The 16989-nt window shown below is 36.1% G+C and overlaps 1 protein-coding gene across 2 annotated transcripts in view; it reads left to right on the forward strand.

Annotated features, from left to right (window-relative positions):
• The window catches only part of Mios (meiosis regulator for oocyte development), a 45639-nt gene that overhangs the window by 2434 nt on the left and 26216 nt on the right, over window positions 1-16989 (forward strand). For both annotated transcript variants that reach the window (XM_045160910.1, XM_004656189.3), the window contains exons 3-6: window positions 1998-3331; window positions 3625-3723; window positions 12142-12396; window positions 15492-15661. In XM_045160910.1, the coding sequence (XP_045016845.1) occupies window positions 2038-3331; window positions 3625-3723; window positions 12142-12396; window positions 15492-15661 (1818 nt within the window). In that variant the 5' untranslated portion in view covers window positions 1998-2037. The remainder of the gene's footprint in view (window positions 1-1997; window positions 3332-3624; window positions 3724-12141; window positions 12397-15491; window positions 15662-16989) is intronic.

Here is a 16989-nt window from a genome sequence, read left to right on the forward strand (position 1 = left end):
CAAATAAATAAATAAATAAAAGTATAATTGAAGTCTGGGGAGATTGCTCAATGGATAAAGCTATTGATATACAAGAGTGAAAACCTGATTTAGGATCCCCCAAACCCACGTAAAACTGGTTCTTTTAGTGCAAACACTGGTAATCCCATTAAACCTACAGCAAGAAAGAAGGAAAATGTTCCAAGAAGCTTGCGGCCCAGCTAGCCTGATGAATACACTGTTGAACAATGAGAGACCCTGCCTCAGACAAGTTGGAATGCAAAGATTGACACCCATAGTTGTCCTCTGACTCCCATATATGGGCTGTGGCACATGTATATCTGCACTAATATACATTCATCCCCAAATTTTATATATATGTATATAATATATCTGTGTATATATATATATATATACAGTATGTATATACACACTATATACATATGTATATATATATGTGTGTGTGTATGTGTGTGTGTATATATATATTTATTTATTTATCCTGGGCTTTGGAGTTAATAAGAAAGAAAATAAATATGTATATATTTTTAATTTGTGAGCAGAGAGACACACACACACACACACAAAGAGAGAGGGAATTTGGGCTCTCCAGGGCCTCTTGCCACTGAAAACTCCAGATATATGTGCTACTACATCTGGCTTTATGTGGGTTCTGGGGAATTGAATTCAGTCTAGCAGACTTTGCGAGTGAGTGCCTTTAGCCTGTGAGCCATCTCCCCAGGCTGAGAATATTTGTTTTTTCAAAATCTTGTTTCAGGACTGGAGGGATGGCTTAGCGGTTAAGGCATTTTCCTGCAACACCAAAGGGCCCAAGTTTGATTCCCCAGGACCCACGTTAGCCAGCTGTACAAGGGGGCGCACGCATCTAGAGTTCATTTGCAGTGGCTGGAGGCCCTGGCGCACCCATTCTCTCTGTCTTTCTCTCCCTCCCTCCCTCTTTCTCTGTCAAATAAATAAATATAAAATATTTTTTTAAAAATCTTGTTTCAGTACATCCAGAATTTATAGAATTGAAAACTACAAGAGCCTCTAATTGCTTAATTTATTTTCCCTAGGTATGATAATGTGTATGCTGTTATAAATGGGAAGATTTTCGATAAAAAAAATCAAGTATTTTAATAGTTCTATATTTTAGTGTAAATTAGGTAAATGTAAATAGCACTCATTACTCATAAATTAGAAACCTGTTGATAAAATTGATCTTCAGATTTAAAAATAAATGTAAAGAAAAGTATTCAGTAGCAGGAATTACAAGTGGGACACAATTAAGTGAAGCTTGAGAAATACTAATCTAAACCACCTTCATTATTTTAGAAATGAGGCTTCCCCATAACTAATGTAGAGCAGAGCCAGAAATAGGCCTCATATTTTCTGCATACATTTCAGTGTTGAAAGCTGAAGAAGAAACCAATGTTGTTCTTTAAATTTGTGTTGTTTATTGTGATGACCGTATAGCTGGTAGATTAAAATTAGTTACAAGTTAAAGTTTAAAATTTGTACCAGTCACATTTCTAGTGCTCAGTAGCCACATGTTACTAGGTACTCCCATAATAGCACAGATACAGGATTTATTGAGAGAGTTGTTAACAGTGCTGTTCTAACTATTGCTTAGAAACATGATTCATACATTCATACTGCTTTCAAGCTTTTCCCCCTTCAAAGATTTATACTTATTAATTTACTTACCACATTATTATTACCCTGAGGTTAGAGTGAAGGTACTAGTAGCAGTATAATTAAGATAATTGATCATGGGAAATAAAGGTGACATAGGTTTCTCAGATCCCTGTTGGTTCATTTTATTGGAGGAAGTGGTTGCTCTTCTTTTGTAATAAATGAATATTATCTTGATTCTGTAGATGGAGGGAAGAAGAAATATAAATGTACTGAAAAAGGGATTACTTTTATATAGAGAATTTTTGACTTTATGAATATTTTGTTTAATTTCATCATTGTATTTTATTGATATTTTAAACCCTATTTTGAAATACTTTCAGTGAATGGACCTAACTGGACTTTTTGAGTACATCAGTAAACATGAGCGGTACCAAACCTGATATTTTGTGGGCACCACACCAGGTTGATAGATTTGTTGTATGTGACTCAGAACTGAGCCTTTATCATGTAGAATCTACTGTGAATTCAGAACTCAAAGCTGGATCTTTACGCTTATCTGAAGACTCGGCAGCTACTCTACTGTCTATAAATTCAGACACACCCTATATGAAATGTGTTGCTTGGTATCTTAATTATGATCCTGAATGTCTCCTAGCTGTTGGACAAGCAAATGGTCGAGTTGTACTTACAAGTCTTGGTCAAGATCATAACTCAAAATTTAAAGATTTGATAGGAAAAGAATTTGTTCCAAAACATGCACGACAATGCAATACTCTGGCGTGGAATCCATTGGATAATAACTGGCTTGCTGCTGGTCTAGATAAACACAGAGCTGACTTTTCAGTGCTAATATGGGATATCTGCAGCAAATATACTCCTGATATTGTTGCCATGGAAAAAGTGAGACTTTCAGCAGGTGAAGCTGAAACAACATTATTAGTAACAAAACCACTTTATGAATTAGGACAGAATGATGCTTGTCTTTCTCTGTGTTGGCTTCCACGAGACCAAAAACTTCTCCTTGCTGGAATGCATCGGAACCTAGCCATCTTTGATCTTCGGAATACAAGCCAAAAGATGTTTGTAAATACAAAAGCTGTTCAGGGGGTGACAGTAGACCCATACTTCCATGATCGGGTTGCTTCCTTCTATGAAGGTCAGGTTGCAATATGGGATCTTAGGAAATTTGAGAAGCCAGTTTTAACTCTGACTGAGCAACCAAAGCCCTTAACAAAAGTAGCATGGTGTCCAACCAGGACTGGTCTGCTTGCCACTTTAACAAGGGATAGTAATATTATTAGGTTGTATGATATGCAACATACACCCACTCCCATTGGGGATGAAACTGAGCCCACAATAATTGAAAGAAGTGTGCAGCCTTGTGACAATTACATTGCTTCCTTTGCATGGCATCCAACAAGTCAAAATCGAATGATAGTTGTAACTCCCAACCGAACAATGTCTGACTTCACTGTATTTGAAAGGATATCTCTTGCTTGGAGTCCAATTACATCTTTAATGTGGGCTTGTGGTCGTCATTTGTATGAATGTGCAGAAGAAGAAAGTGATAATTCTTTAGAAAAAGACATAGCAACAAAAATGCGCCTTCGAGCTTTATCAAGGTATGGACTGGATACAGAACAGGTTTGGAGAAACCACATTTTAGCTGGAAATGAAGATCCACAGCTCAAGTCTCTCTGGTATACTCTGCACTATATCCTTTGCATTGTCATTTTTTGATAGAAATGTTCTTGACATTTGCAGAAAAGTCATGTGAGTATGCTGAATGTTTTATATATAGTTATATAATATTAAGATATAAAGTAAAATTGTTTTAAACTCTTGAAATACTTATTTGTAGATTATGTAGAAGGAAGAAGAGTGTATAATAGAATAATGCTTTATTCATATGGACATGTATTATGAATTGGCTCTTAATTAAAGTCTATTCAGCTTTGAAATATTTTATTATGCAATACTACTAGTATTTCCTATGCATTTAAATACTTATGAAGCAATATACAGAAGATATGGATCAGAAATCTCCAGGCAACAAAGGATCATTGGTTTATGCAGGAATTAAATCAATAGTGAAATCATCTTTGGGTAAGAAAATTCCATTTTACTTTTCAAATAAGGTTATAACTTCTGTATCCTTATTTTGATACTCATTTTTTAGTTAAATTATGGTTATTTTAGGATTGTGTACATAAATACCCTTTTGTGCTTAAATATTTTAATTAATTATTTAATTAGTGCCTGATTGAATTTATATCCAAAATGCTTTTTTGAAGGAATTTTGGTCCTTTGAAGTGAAGAGCCACTTTGAGATGTCTTATACAAGACAATTTATAGGCTGTGTATTGCTAGTTTGCATTTAAACTTTTAAGTTTTATTTTTGCTTTTTAAACATATTTATTTGCAAGCAGAGGAGAGGCAGATAGAGAAAATGTGTGCTCCAGGGCCTCTAGACACTGCAAATGCACTTCAGATGCATGCACCACTTTGTGCATCTGGCTTTCTATGAGTACTGGGGAATTGAAATGGGACGGTTAGGCAAGTGCTTTAACTGCTGAGCCATCTCTCCAGCCTCATTAAAAAATATTTTATTTTTATTTATTTATTTGAGTGAGATAGAGAAAGGGGAGAGAGAAGAGAGTGAAAGAGGGAAAAAATGGGCATGCCAGGGCTTCCAGCCACTGCAAACAAACTCCAGACACATGTTCTACCTTGTGCACCTGGCTTACGTGGGTCCTGGGGAATTGAACCTAGGTCCTTTGCAGGCAGATTCCTTAACTGCTAAGCATCTCTGCAGCTCTCCCCTCCCTCCCCCTTTAAAAAAAAACTAAATTAAAAGATCTTTAGGCCCTGGGGAGATTGCTCAGCAGTTAAAGGTGTTTGCTTACAAATCCTGATATCCCACATTAAATTCCCTTACCCACCCACATAAAATTGACAGGCATTCAATTTTAGTGGCAAGAGACCTTGGCGCACCCATATGAACACATATGTACAATTAAATATTTATTTTTTTGGCTGTTTTTGAGGTAGAGTCTCACTCTAGCCCAGGCTGACCTGGAATTCACTATAGTCTCAGGGTGGCCATGAACTCATGGTGATCCTCCTACCTCTGCCTCTGGAGTACTGGGATTAAAGGTGTGTACCACCATGCCCAGCTATAAAATAATTTTTTAAAAAATCTTTAATTGAAGAAGATGTTTTTATTTTGTTGCCCAAATACTTTCAGAAGGACTATGATATGACATGAAGTATAGCCTACATTGAAGAAGCCATACCTGAAAATCCTTGATGAATGCATGAAGGAATCAATTATTGGGTAAATTAATATAATATCAATATTGGTAAACTAAGAATAAAATGCCCTATTAGATCTCTACTAGAAAAGTAGCTTTTCTCATAAGGAACAGAATGAATAAGTTTAGAGATTTTTTTTTTTTTAATTCACAAAGATAAAGGGCAGACACAGTATATTACCACATATGAACCTAAATACTATAGTTTGTGAGTTTGGACCTACAGCTGCAGAGATACCATGTTTCTAGAATGTGTAGTCTTTTAACAATGTAGTGGGTCAGGCTTCGTTGCATCCTCAATTATTCAGAGATTGACTTTCCATTTGTTTTCTCTTGATATGCTTTAGAGTCAAGCCAACGGAATACTTCTAAGGAAAAGCCAAGAAAAAAGTAGAATACTCTTAATGCTTCTGGTATAGTGAAGATAAACTGAATATTCCAGCCTTGAGTTAAAATGATAATAGATTACTGTTAGAAAATTTTTTGTTGACTTGTCAGATTGTCTTTACTTTGGTGTGTGTGTGTGTGTGTGTGTGTGTGTGTGTGTGTGTGTGTGGAGAGAGAGAGAGAGAGAATGTGTATGTGTGTGTCAAAGATGGTACTCCTAGGTGCCCATCTTCTCTATGTTTTCATTTTATTTATTTATTTTATTTAGGTTTTTTTCAAGGTAAGGTCTTTCTAGCCCCGGCTGACCTAGAATTCACTGTGTAATCTCAGGGTGGCCTTGAATTTATGGAAATCCTCCTACCTCTGTTTCCCAGGTACTGGGATTAAAGGCATGTAGCACCATGCCCAACCTCTTTTTATTGTTTTAATTTATTTGAAACAGAGAAAGAGGCAGATAGAATGAGTATGTGTGTGTCCGGGCCTCCTGTCACTACAGAGGACCTCCAGGTTTATGCACCACTTTGTGCATCTGGTTTCACATAGGTACTGGGAAATTGGGCCTGAGCCCTCAAGCTTTGCAAGCAAGTACCTTTTAGTGCTGAGCCATCTCTCCAGTTCCCATCTTTTCTTGTATGTGGTAATACCTCTTTACTTAATTGTATCTAATAATTCAGCACAGTTATTCAATACATTAAATCATTTTGTACTGAATAATCTACTGTACAAGTTTATTAGAACAGATAGCTAAATTTAATTTTGACAAATGAGTGTTTATTATGAAAATTAAGGTAATGCTTTCTCCATGTTACTCTCTTTTTTTTTTACAACTATAAAGTTTATTTATTTAGTAAGCATTAAGTATTGACTAGATGCTAGAAATTATCCTAATAGTAAATGTAACTATCAGCAAAAAAAAATGAAAATAAGGAAAATCTCTTTCCTTCTGGAGATAAAGCAAGGTTAATATCTCTACTTTTGGAAGGTTTATGTTTATTCAGGTGTGGCTAAGTAAGCAGGCAGTTATAATGAGAAGACTTTTATATATAAGAATTTCAAATCTGATGAGGATGAAAGGCTTCCTGGAGCAGGACACTTCAGTGAAGAGGTGCAGGCAAGGAGCAGCGTGCTCTTGGTGCTGAGGGGAAAGTGCAGAGATGCACATTTAGTGTGGCTGCAGCAGAGTGTGTGGAAAAGAGTGGAGACTAGAAAAGTAAGCAGTAGACTGACTCCAGAGGGATTTAGAAGTTATGTTAAGGATTTATGGACATTTATCCTGTAAAAAGGAAGGTAGGAAGGACATTTACTTATTTGATTAATTTTATTTTTGAGGCCATATCTCATTGTAGCCCAGTCTGACCTGAACTCACTCTGTAGTCATAGTCTGACCGTTAACTGAAAGTGTTCATCCTACCTCAGCCTCCCCAGTGCTGGGGTTTAAGGCAGGTACCACCATGCTCAATAAGGAAGAATTGAAAGAGTAGTTACAGAACTAGGCTTGTTTTTTAACTGTCACTCTGTGCGGAATAAATAGGAAAAGGAATTAAGATTGATACGTATAGATGTGAAGTAGAGGCCTCTAGTACTCAAGTAAGTAGTGGTGGTTGTCTTTACCAAAGTTAGTGAAAGAAAGGCTAGAGAAATGTAGATAAATTAAAGAGTGGCACAAAACTTAATGATTAATTAGATACAGCCATAGAGAAGGTGGAAAACTCAAACAGACATATTTAGCTTGGAAACCAAGTTGATTCTAGCATCAGTTAATTGAGAATAACCAAGAAAGAGTGTATAGAAGAAAGTTTATTTTGGAGTAAATTGAAGTTGAGATAGCTCCTTAGTCCACTGGGCCATGGGCTGTGAGTTCAAAGCTCATGGGAGGAATATAACTAGAGAGAAGTATTAGAAATACTGAGATTTAATAGTATAAATGAAGTTGTCCAGAGTAAGAACAGAAAGAAATGGCTTAAAGTAAACAGTGGATGATGGGAAGGATAAAGACAAGAAGACCCATGTATTCATATGGACTAGGGAAGAGAGAAGCTTATTATTAAACTGTCCCTGTTTCAGATCCAGTTAAACAAGACAACTAACAAGTACTCATTGGATTTAGAAATAAGAAAAAGGGTTTCAAGTGTGGTATGGTCAGCAAATTATACTTAGGTTAGAAATTTTAGAGTAGGCTAAAGAATTGAAGCTATCAATTACACATATTTAAAGAATAGGATAAAATGGTAACTGTCATAGCAGGGGCTAATCTAGAATAAGGGGAGGGTTTTGCTTACTTGCATTTTTAATGTAGCATTGATTTAAGCATATTTAAAGACTGATTAGGGGAAGCCCATGTTCTTTTTCTTTTTTAAATATTCTAAAATTTTATCTATTTGAGACAGAGAGGGACAGAAAGAGACCAGAGAGAAATAAAGAGGCTGACAGAGAGAGAATGAGTATGGGGATGCCAGGGCTTTAGCCACTGTAAATGAACTCCAGATACATGTGCCACCTTGTGCATCTGGCTTTACAAGGTACTGGAGAATTGAATCCAGGCCATCAGTTTTTATAAACAGCTGCCTTTAACCACTGAGCCATCTCTCCAACCCCATTTCTTTTTAAGATGGAAAAACATTATATAATAAAGATTGGCCTATTTCCAGTCAAACATATTGAAACTATTTTTTGTACCTAACTCAGATCTAGAGAACTTGTTTATTCAAAATTAGTTGCAGAAATTAAATAACTAAGATTTTTTTGTTGTTTTTGCTTAATGCCAAAGGGTTCTTATAAATAATGGATTATTTTCTTGTTATTTATATATGTGTGTATAATAAATTAGTATCTATAATTGACATACTGATTTGATTTTTTTTTTTTTTTTTGAGATAGGTTCTGGCTGTAGCCCAGGCTGACCTGGAATTCACTATGTAGTCTCAGGGTGGCCTTAAACTCATAGTGATCCTCCTGCTTCCCGAGTGCTGGAACTAAAGGTGTGTACCACCACACCTGGATGATTTGAAAAATTTTTAAACCTTTTTTAGTGTTTAAGTAAACTTGTTTTCTTTGCAGTCATCAATGAAACATTGATTCTGCTAATGAGAATGATACCATTTTCAGGGAATACATTTTTATTATTTAGTATTGTATTTCATGCATAGGTTTTATTTCTTTTTCATGGATATGTTAAAATTTCAAAGTTTGACTGAGCGTGGTGGCACACACCTTTGATCTCAGCACTCTGGAGGCTAAGATAGGATGAACACCATGAGTTCAAAGCTACCCTGAGACTACATAGTTAATTTCAGGTCAGCCTGGGCTAGAGTGAGAGACCATACCTTGAAAAACAAAACAAAACAAAATTTCCAAGTTTCTAAAATCATAATGTAATGATATTTATTTGAAACCCATGGTAGGGCTGGAGAGGTGGCTCATCAGTTAAGGGGCTTGTCTGTAAAGTGTAATGACCGGGGTTTGATTCTCCAGTGGCCATGTAAAGCCAGATGCAGAAAGTGATATATGCATCTGGAGTTTATTTGCAGTGGATTGGAGGCTCTGGCCTGGCCATTCTCTCTTGTCTATCTCTCTTCTCTCTATCTCTCTCTGCTTGTAAATAAATAAATAAGCAAACCCATCGTATCATATTTCTTTATAGATAGCCTCATTCGAATATAACATAGTTGTCAAGCTATGAAGAGGTCTCTGAGCTTCCCAAGGTATACTTCCTTAAACTAACATTAGTCATTTTTAAAATACCTAACTTTGGACAGGTTTGGTAGAGTACTCGGTTGGTAGAGTACTTGCCCAGCATGCATGAAGCCCTGTGCTTAAATCTCCAGCACTTTATAGACAAGGGTAGGAACACACTCCTGTTTCCAGCACTCAGGAGGTGGAGGCAGAATGTCCGAAGTTCACAGTCATCTTTAGCTACATGATGAGTTGAAGAGATGCCAAAACTATAGTTTAGTGGTATATTGTATATGTAGCATGCATAATGTCCTGAGTTCTATCCTTAGCACCCCATCCCCAAAATCTTTTGGGCTGGGGATGTAGCTCAGTGGTAGAGTATTTATTTGGCATGTGCAAGTGATTTAATTGCCAGAACCACAAGTATAGTAATAATAATGATGATTTTATTTAACAGCTTTTGCATTTCCAAAATTTTACAGCTTGTCTTCAAATATTTCTGAGAAGCAATCAAATATGCTTAAAGTACTAACATGGATTATATTTTAGATGTGCCACATATTGATAATCACACAGATTATTTGAAAGTATGAATTAGGTATTGTGGAGAGTTTAGACCTATTTTTACTCTTTACAAATATTTAGACTAAGTGATTCAAAAATATATACATAGATACATATGTATAAAATTTAACATAAAAGTGACAACCAAGTTTGGGGCTGAGGTGTGTCTCAGGGGCTAAGAGCACTTGCCACAACAGCAAGAGGACTTGAGCTGGCCTGAAGCCCGCATGAGTTTGATTCCCTAATTCCCACATAAATAGCTGGATGTGGTTCCACGAGTTTGACCCAAGTTCTTCTGGGGATGGAACTAGGACAGATGTTGGGGCTTGCTGGACAGACAATCTGACTGAAAATGATGGCTCCAAGTTTGTCTCAAGGAAATAAGTGAAAGAGTAATCGAGGAGAGAACCTGACATCCTCCTGTAGCCTCCTGATATGCAGAGTGCATGTGTGCATCTGTACACAGGTATGCATACACACACTGCTCACATTCCCCCTGCCAAGAGTAACAACTGAGTTGTAAGTGGTTTTTTTTCTTCTTGTTGTTGTTTTTTAATGTTCAACCCTTTGATGTCTTGACCAGACTGATTATAGCTAGTCAACTTTGGACAGTTCTTTGACATGCATTACCTTCTTTCCACTGTCTTGTCAGGCCCACTGCTCAGGCTCAACTGTTTTTTTCTAGAGATCATAGTACTGATCAAATTCATGTGGTTGTTGACAGAATTCAACAACCATGGAAACTAGTTGAAGATATATAGGGTAGGCGATAAAGCAAAGTTTATAGGAATGAAATTTAGATGGCTTTCGATAGGGAGGTTCACATCTCCTGTATTATCCACAAAAAAGGAGGAAGGATATGGTACCCAGCATATTTAGGAGGCAGTTGTAGGACTGAGATGCCCATTTACTTTCTCATTGTTGGTGAGGGGCTTTCTTTAGCTCTAGAGGTTGCTTGCAGTACCTTGCTACATGGCCTTCTCACAGACTTTCTCACCAATGTGGTAGCATTGACTTCTTCATGACCAGCAAGAGATCTCTACTTTTCCTGTTGCTTCTTTTATTTTAGGCCCTTTTTTAAAGGAGCCACCTTATTAAGTCAGGTCTGCCCAAGATAACCTTCCACTGATTCACTCAATGTCAATATAATCATGTCTCTAAATTTCTTTCACCTCTGCTATACTCTTGTCTAGAAGCAAGTTACTGATTCCACTTTATTCAAGGGGAGGGGATTATACATGGGTACAGCTTCCAGGACTTGGAAGCAGTAAGTTGAATTAAAAATTCTACAAACCTGTTTCATTTATTTACATAACTATCATTGTGTTATATATAATTACATAAATGTGTAATCATTATAAATTATAAATGTAGATTACTATAATAACAAATAGAATAAAAACATTCATTTATCATTTATATTTCATTTTACTCTGATAATTTTTTAACTATGATAATTATGCTAATTTAATGACTACACTTTCTATAAGATTTAGGAATCTGAGCTATAGTTAGTGGAGTCCTTAAGTTTCATGTCTATCTGTGTTACCTTCATATGGCACCAAGTATTATCCAAAGTGAAATTACCCTGCCATTACAATCAGTTGCCTTGATTGCAACTTAAATAATGCTACAAAAATATTAAGTCCTTGCTATGAAAAAAGAATGATGATATGAAGTATTGGGGGCATAGTTAGGTCATTCCCAGTGTATTTTTACTTTTTTGTTTACCATAAAGTGCTTTGAAGGTTGCATTTTCATTTTTTTTTTAATGTATACAGTTTTGCACCATATAACAATGTTTGATAAATGAAGTGATCTGTTCCTTTCTTTTTGTTGAGTTGTACATACATAGAAGAGAGGAGGGAAAGGGAGAAGGAAGAGAGTCTAAGGGCTTCTTCTGAATATTAGGCAATGAGTATTCCTTGCAAATACAATAATTAATGCTACCTACCTTTTTTGGAGCTTGTGTTCTACTGGGAGAAGTGATTGCTGAGAGTAAAATATGGGAGCTTCTGTTAACTGCAGTATGAAGGAAATAGAGGAAACTGTGAGTGTTGAGTTAATCACAGTGTATTTCAGATTAAGGTGCAGAGAAACTTCTGGAAGCTGGATTCAGCTGCATTCATCTGAACATATACTGTATTTCAGCAGTTTTTTAAAAATATTTTTATTTATTTATTTATTTGAGAGTGACAGACACAGAGAGAAAGACAGATAGAGGTAGAGAGAGAGAATGGGCGCGCCAGGGCTTCCAGTCTCTGCAAACGAACTCCAGACGCGTGCGCCCCCTTGTGCATCTGGCTAACGTGGGACCTGGGGAACCGAGCCTTGAACCGGGGTCCTTAGGCTTCACAGGCAGGCGCTTAACCACTAAGCCATCTCTCCAGCCCAATTTCAGCAGTTTTTAAGTAACTTAGCTATTGTGCAAAATGTTTTATATCTGTGGCATAATTCATATTCATGTTACCATAAACTTGTGGCTAAGAAATTGAATATTCTAACTATGTTATTGGAATAGTTTCTTTTCCCTAATATATTTCAAAATAGCAATAAACAAAGCAATGTAAAATGTGTTTTGTTGTAGGAATGGTGGAAAGCAGCAAACATAATTGGAGTGGGTTGGACAAACAAACTGATATTCAGAACTTAAATGAAGAGAGAATCTTGGCTTTACAGCTGTGTGGGTGGATAAAGAAAGGAACAGATGTAGATGTGGGGCCATTTTTGAACTCCCTTGTACAAGAAGGGGAATGGGAGAGAGCTGCTGCTGTGGCTTTGTTCAACTTGGATATTCGACAAGCAATCCAAATCCTGAATGAAGGGGCATCTTCAGACAAAGGTATTAGGTTCTATTCTAAGAATTGGGAAAAGGTTACAAATAAGTTTCAATTACCTAATCAGTCTCATTTTGTAAATTTTTGTTAAAAAGTAAACCAGTATATGATATAGCATATAGAAACTACATGCCTTGAGTTAGGTGTGTTACAAACTAACTTGTATCTTAAATGTCATGTTAGTAAGTTTTCAAATGTGTCTGTTTTAAATACTTTCCCTTTTAAAGATAACTCATCTACATGACATAAAATGTTTCCATAGTGATTAGGATTTGGACTATTTTAGTTTACAAGTATTTTTGTTGAATACATTTGACTATATTTTAATGGATACTTTTTTACTCTTTTGGATGACATGTTTATTTAGACCAATGGAGGTTTTTAAGTATACCTTGATCTGAAAAATGCTACTCATTGAGGTGGGTAATTGAAACATAGGTTCTTTGTAATACTTTTTTCAAAATGAAAGACATGCGATAAAGTTTCTTATTTTGACGATTTGGTAGAGAATCCTTACAGGAACAAGTTTTAATCTAAAACTTTTTTTTTGTTGTTGTTTTTTTGAGGTAGGGTCTCACTGTGGTCCAGGTTGATCTGAAATTTCCTATGAAGTCTCAGGGTGGCCTTGAACTCTCAGTGATCTCCCTACCTTTGCCTCCCGAGTGCTGGGATTAAAGGCATGCACCACCACTCCTGGCTAAAACTAATTTTTTTAAAATCAGGAATATATAACTTGAAAATTCCATATATATACACATACACACACATATATATACATATATCAGATAAATTTTTTTCTGAGTATTCAGAAAACTGACTTCTTACTTGCTAGTTCACTATAGTTTACTTATATCATAAAGAAACATATGGACTTGGCTGTAGTATATTATTTGCAGTCTAAACATTGGAGAAGTTAATGCTTACCCTGATTAGCATCTTGCCCTTCACCTTTACTCAGGGAATGCCTTCTCCATTTGAAAGTATAAAACATGTATGGGAATGGAAAAAGATTCATTTCTAGGCAAAGGGGGAACTCAATGGCAGAGCTCTTGTTGAGTACACACCAGTCCCTGGGGTCAATATCCATCACTTCCACATGCCCCAACAGAAAAAAACTCTCAATTTCTAATTATGGTTTTATATGACTCTTTCTTGTCATATGTCCCTAGAAAATTTGGTTGTCGACATAAACACCTATATTTATAATAAATTTAAATGTTTTTTATTTTTTGAGAGAGAAGGAGAAAGAAAGAATGAGAAAATGGATACAGTGAGTTAGGGCAAATGCATTTGCTACTTTGTGCATGGGTACTGGGGAATTGAACCTGGGCTAGCAGGCTTTACAAGCAGGCATCTTTAGTCATTGAATCATCTCCCCACCTCAACAGTAAAGGTATCATTCTAGTGATTTTTAAAATATATCTTATTTTATTTGACAGAAAGAGGGAGAGAGAATGGGCATGCCAGGGCCTCCAGCCACTGCAAATGAACTCCAAATGTGTGTGCCCCCTTGTGCATCTGACTAACATGGGTCCTGGTAGATCAAACCTGAGTCCTTTGGCTTTGCAGGCAAAGGCCTTAACTGCTAAGCCATCCCTCCAGCCCCATTCTAGTGATTTTTAATAACTGAGTTAGGTACTGAAGAAAAATGGGTTTGTCAACCAAACCTTTAAATTTTTTTACTTATGTTAATTAGAGAGTGAGAGAAAGAGAGAAATAGAGAGAATGGGCATGGCAGGGCCTGTAGCCACTGCAAATGAACACCAGAAGCATGTACCGCCATGTGCATCTGGTTAATGTGGGTTCTGGGGAATTGAAGTTAGGTCCTTAGGCTTCTTAGGCAAATGCCTTAACCACTAAGCCATCTCCAGCCCAACCACTCCTTTCCGTTTACAAATATATTGTTATACACATATCTCAAAGAGATGCCTTGATATTTCATGTTTTTGTTAGTAGACAGAGGGATTAAGCACCAAGTAACTTGGAAAAATGTGCAAAAAATTAGAAAAGGGATGATTAGAATTAAGAGCAATATGAAAACTACAATAGTATAGAAAATAAGTAAGAAAAAAAGAAATATTTAACCTTTCCTTTTGAAGTAAAATTTATGTTAGAAGGTTAGACAGCCACAGGGCTGAATGCCAGTTAGCCAGTTCCCAGAGCCCTATAAACTGCCAAGGGCAAATGTTTAAAAACTGTCGGTGCCAGGCACGCCTTTAATCCCAGCACTTAGGAGGCAGAGGTAGGATCACTGTGACTTCGAGGCCACCCTGAGACTACGTAGTGAATTCAAGGTCAGCTTGGGCTAGAGCAAAATTCTATCTTGATAAACAACAACAACAACAACAACAAAATAAACAAAAACTATTGGTAATAGTGCTTTATTCTAAATGTGTCTAAATGCAATTTGTGATAGTGTTTTGGCCTAGAAAAATTAAAAGAATGTTATAGTTAAAATGCTGACCGCTGGTATTCTGTATTTTTCAGTTGACACACACAAACATATGTAAAAGTATGCTTATTATATGTGTAGAAATGGGAAAATATGAGCATTTAAAAAAATTATAACCATTACTGTCAGTGTTTTGAAATAGCTCAGCATGAAGGAGCTTGTTGATAAAGTTGGCAGTGATTTTGGTCAGATGGTTTTATTTTTCTTCATTTAGGTACTAAATAATAACATCCTGTATACAAACTGCTTGGAATAAAAAAATTAAAAATTAAAAAAGACAGACTTACTGCTCATGATGTAGTTCAGTGGCAGAGGCCCTGAGTTCAATCCCCAGGATATGGAATATAAAACTTGCACAGGGTTTGCGGATATGTGTATGATACGCTAATATAAAAATGTAAATTTTTTTCTTGTAGTCCTTGCCATATTTTCCATTCTAAATCAAAACCCTCATGCAAGTGAGCCTATTTTTCTGAAGCTAAAACTCTTTAATCCCTATGTATTTAGGGTTTATGAAATGTAGAAGAAGGGAATATTGAATTTTTGATTGCTTTGGTTAGTTGGCTATTTGTTAACTTTCTTTTATTGATAGCTTCCCTAATTATAGAAAATAAACCATGATAATAGCTGGCTATTTTTAACATGCAGGAGATCTGAACCTCAATGTGGTAGCAATGGCTTTATCAGGGTATACGGATGAGAAGAACTCCCTATGGAGAGAAATGTGTAGCACTCTACGATTGCAACTTAACAACCCATATCTGTGTGTCATGTTTGCATTTCTGACAAGTGAAGCAGGATCTTATGATGGAGTTTTGGTAAGCTGTTTTTCCCCAAGATCCTTCTTTTAATTACCATTGGAGTTTTTCTGTAACAACATTTTCAAATGTGCATAGCATAAAATACTTTAATTTGATGCACGTATATATTTACATAAGCATCTTCAACTCCTTCAAAACATGTTTGACTGTTATTCCCAGCCTAGAGCTAGTTAAAGGATATCAAATTAGATTTACTTTTTATAGTCTTGTTAATGTAATGTATAGCTAGAGAGCAAATAAAAAGTTTTGTTGTTTTACTAAGAAGCTGACTTGTTTAAATCTTTAACTTTGAACATGCAGATGTATGTATTTTAATATTTTATGTGTGTGTTTTAGTTGAGTAAAACAGCACTGATGGTCAGCTGATTGCTTCTAGTCAGGGGAGGCATACATCTTGTCATTTTCAGACATGTTCTATTTGGAAGACAAAGTATATGATCACACTACTTTTAGTGAACTAGTTCATGTTTTATTTAGTCTTTTTGTTTATTTTTGTTTTTTCTCGAGGTACGGTTTCACTCTAGCCCAGGCTGACCTGAAATTGACTCTCAGGGTAGCCTCAAACTCACAGCAATACTCTTACCTCAGCCTCCCAAGTGCTGGGATTAATGGCATGCACTACCATGCCCGGCTTGAATGTTTATTTTTTTAAACTTCTGTTACTACTTTTGTTAAACAGAAGAATTGTAAGTGTTATATCATGAAGAACTAAAACAATATTTTCAGGAAGTGCTGGGAAATGATGGAAACTAGAAAAGTTTGTGTATGTATGAGTGTGCATGCCATGATGCATTTGAGGTCATGAGGGCCAACCTCAGGTTGGTGGTCCTCTTCTTCCGTCTTGTTTGAGACAGTCTTTCTTATTGTTTGCTGCTGAGAAGGCCAGCCAAACTAGCTGGTCCATGAGCCTCACGATTCTTGCATTGAAGTAGGCACATGTTTGCATCTGGCTGTACTTGGCTGCTGGGTATATGAACTTCAGCAGGCTTGCAGAGCAAGCACCATTAGCCACTAAGCCATCTCCCCAGCCCCTAAATATTAAATTTCTTTATTTTAAGTTAAATGACCCTTAATAAGTACCTTTTTTCTCTTATCCCTAAAGGAATAGCTGAGAAAGAAATTTATATATCTAAGCTATTTCAAGGATATATTTACTTTCTGTATATAAATATAATATTTTTATGCTTAGTTACAATAAGAATGTAAAATACTCAATTGAGAAACTTTGACCTTTAGTATTGCTTTGCCACAATGTAACCTCAGCCATTCAGAAAACTTCTAAGCTATAATATGGGTCAGATAATATTTATAACCCTTTCCAGATC

The sequence above is a fragment of the Jaculus jaculus genome, chromosome 10, assembly GCF_020740685.1.
Source record: "Jaculus jaculus isolate mJacJac1 chromosome 10, mJacJac1.mat.Y.cur, whole genome shotgun sequence".
NCBI classification, from domain to species: domain Eukaryota; kingdom Metazoa; phylum Chordata; class Mammalia; order Rodentia; family Dipodidae; genus Jaculus; species Jaculus jaculus.